The sequence below is a fragment of the Verticillium alfalfae genome, genomic scaffold (assembly GCF_000150825.1).
Source record: "Verticillium alfalfae VaMs.102 supercont1.12 genomic scaffold, whole genome shotgun sequence".
Taxonomy (NCBI): Eukaryota; Fungi; Ascomycota; class Sordariomycetes; order Glomerellales; family Plectosphaerellaceae; genus Verticillium; species Verticillium alfalfae.
This window is the reverse complement of record NW_003315027.1, coordinates 292,040-292,867: the sequence shown is the minus strand read 5'-3', so window position 1 is coordinate 292,867 and position 828 is coordinate 292,040. Positions and strand designations below refer to the sequence as shown.

At 56.8% G+C, this 828-nt stretch overlaps 1 protein-coding gene across 1 annotated transcript in view; it reads right to left on the bottom strand.

Annotated features, from left to right (window-relative positions):
- Positions 1-740: 740 nt before the first annotated feature.
- Positions 741-828, bottom strand: part of VDBG_08315 (conserved hypothetical protein) — a gene marked incomplete at both ends in the record, with an annotated part of 2,468 nt that continues 2,380 nt past the window's right edge. The window contains one exon of the mRNA XM_003001224.1: positions 741-770. Within this exon, the coding sequence (XP_003001270.1) occupies positions 741-770 (30 nt within the window). The remainder of the gene's footprint in view (positions 771-828) is intronic.

Here is an 828-nt window from a genome sequence, read left to right as displayed (position 1 = left end):
CTGACGCTGCGGCTGGACAAGAACGGCCGCGGCCGAGGCGGGGCGCGACGCGCAGGCGTGCCGGCGGTCAGGGAGTTCTTCGCGGCGCGGGCCGAGGGGGAGACGTTGTGGTCGACGATCCATCTCGCGGCGCAGGTGCAGGCTTGCTATTACTCCCTGCGGATCCTGTCCCAGATCCTGTCGCTGCTGGACGCTGTGGCGGGCGACGGGACGGTTTCCGGGGCTGTGCTCGCCGGGTTGAAAAAAGAACTCGCGAAGCTGCCGGCGTTGGAAGAGTACCCCGCTGTGAAAGACGTCACGGCTCTGCTGGATGAGATGCGCGCGAGGGGCCACGTGAAGTCCTTGGCTGAGTTTGTGGGCGTCGAGCAGAGGGCCCTCGTGCCCCTGACCAAGGGTGAGGAGAAGGAGAGGAAGAAGGAAAGGAAGAGAAAGGCAGACGCTGGAGCTGTCCCGGTTGCAAAGAGGGTCTCTTCCAATCCGTTCGATATCCTAGGCGAGGAATGTTGAGTAAAAAATGACTGGATAGAGATCGAGTAGAGAGAAGGCGACACGATAGACATGATACCACGTAGAGTCGAAATTTAATTCGTTATTGGATCCTCATCGAAGCCTTTCTTCGTAGCAACTTTGCTTCCAGTGTACATGTTGGTTATTCTCTATTCCCAGTCCGTAATCCGCACCAGGCCGAGTCCGCGGCCAATTCCATACGTCAAACTCCAGGGTATACCATCTTATCCATATTATCCCATGCCTGACCATGTCCCCCAAACCTGTTCCTTTTCCCAGGACCGTTGAACAAAAAAAAATCGCGTAGGCATTCTCTCTTAC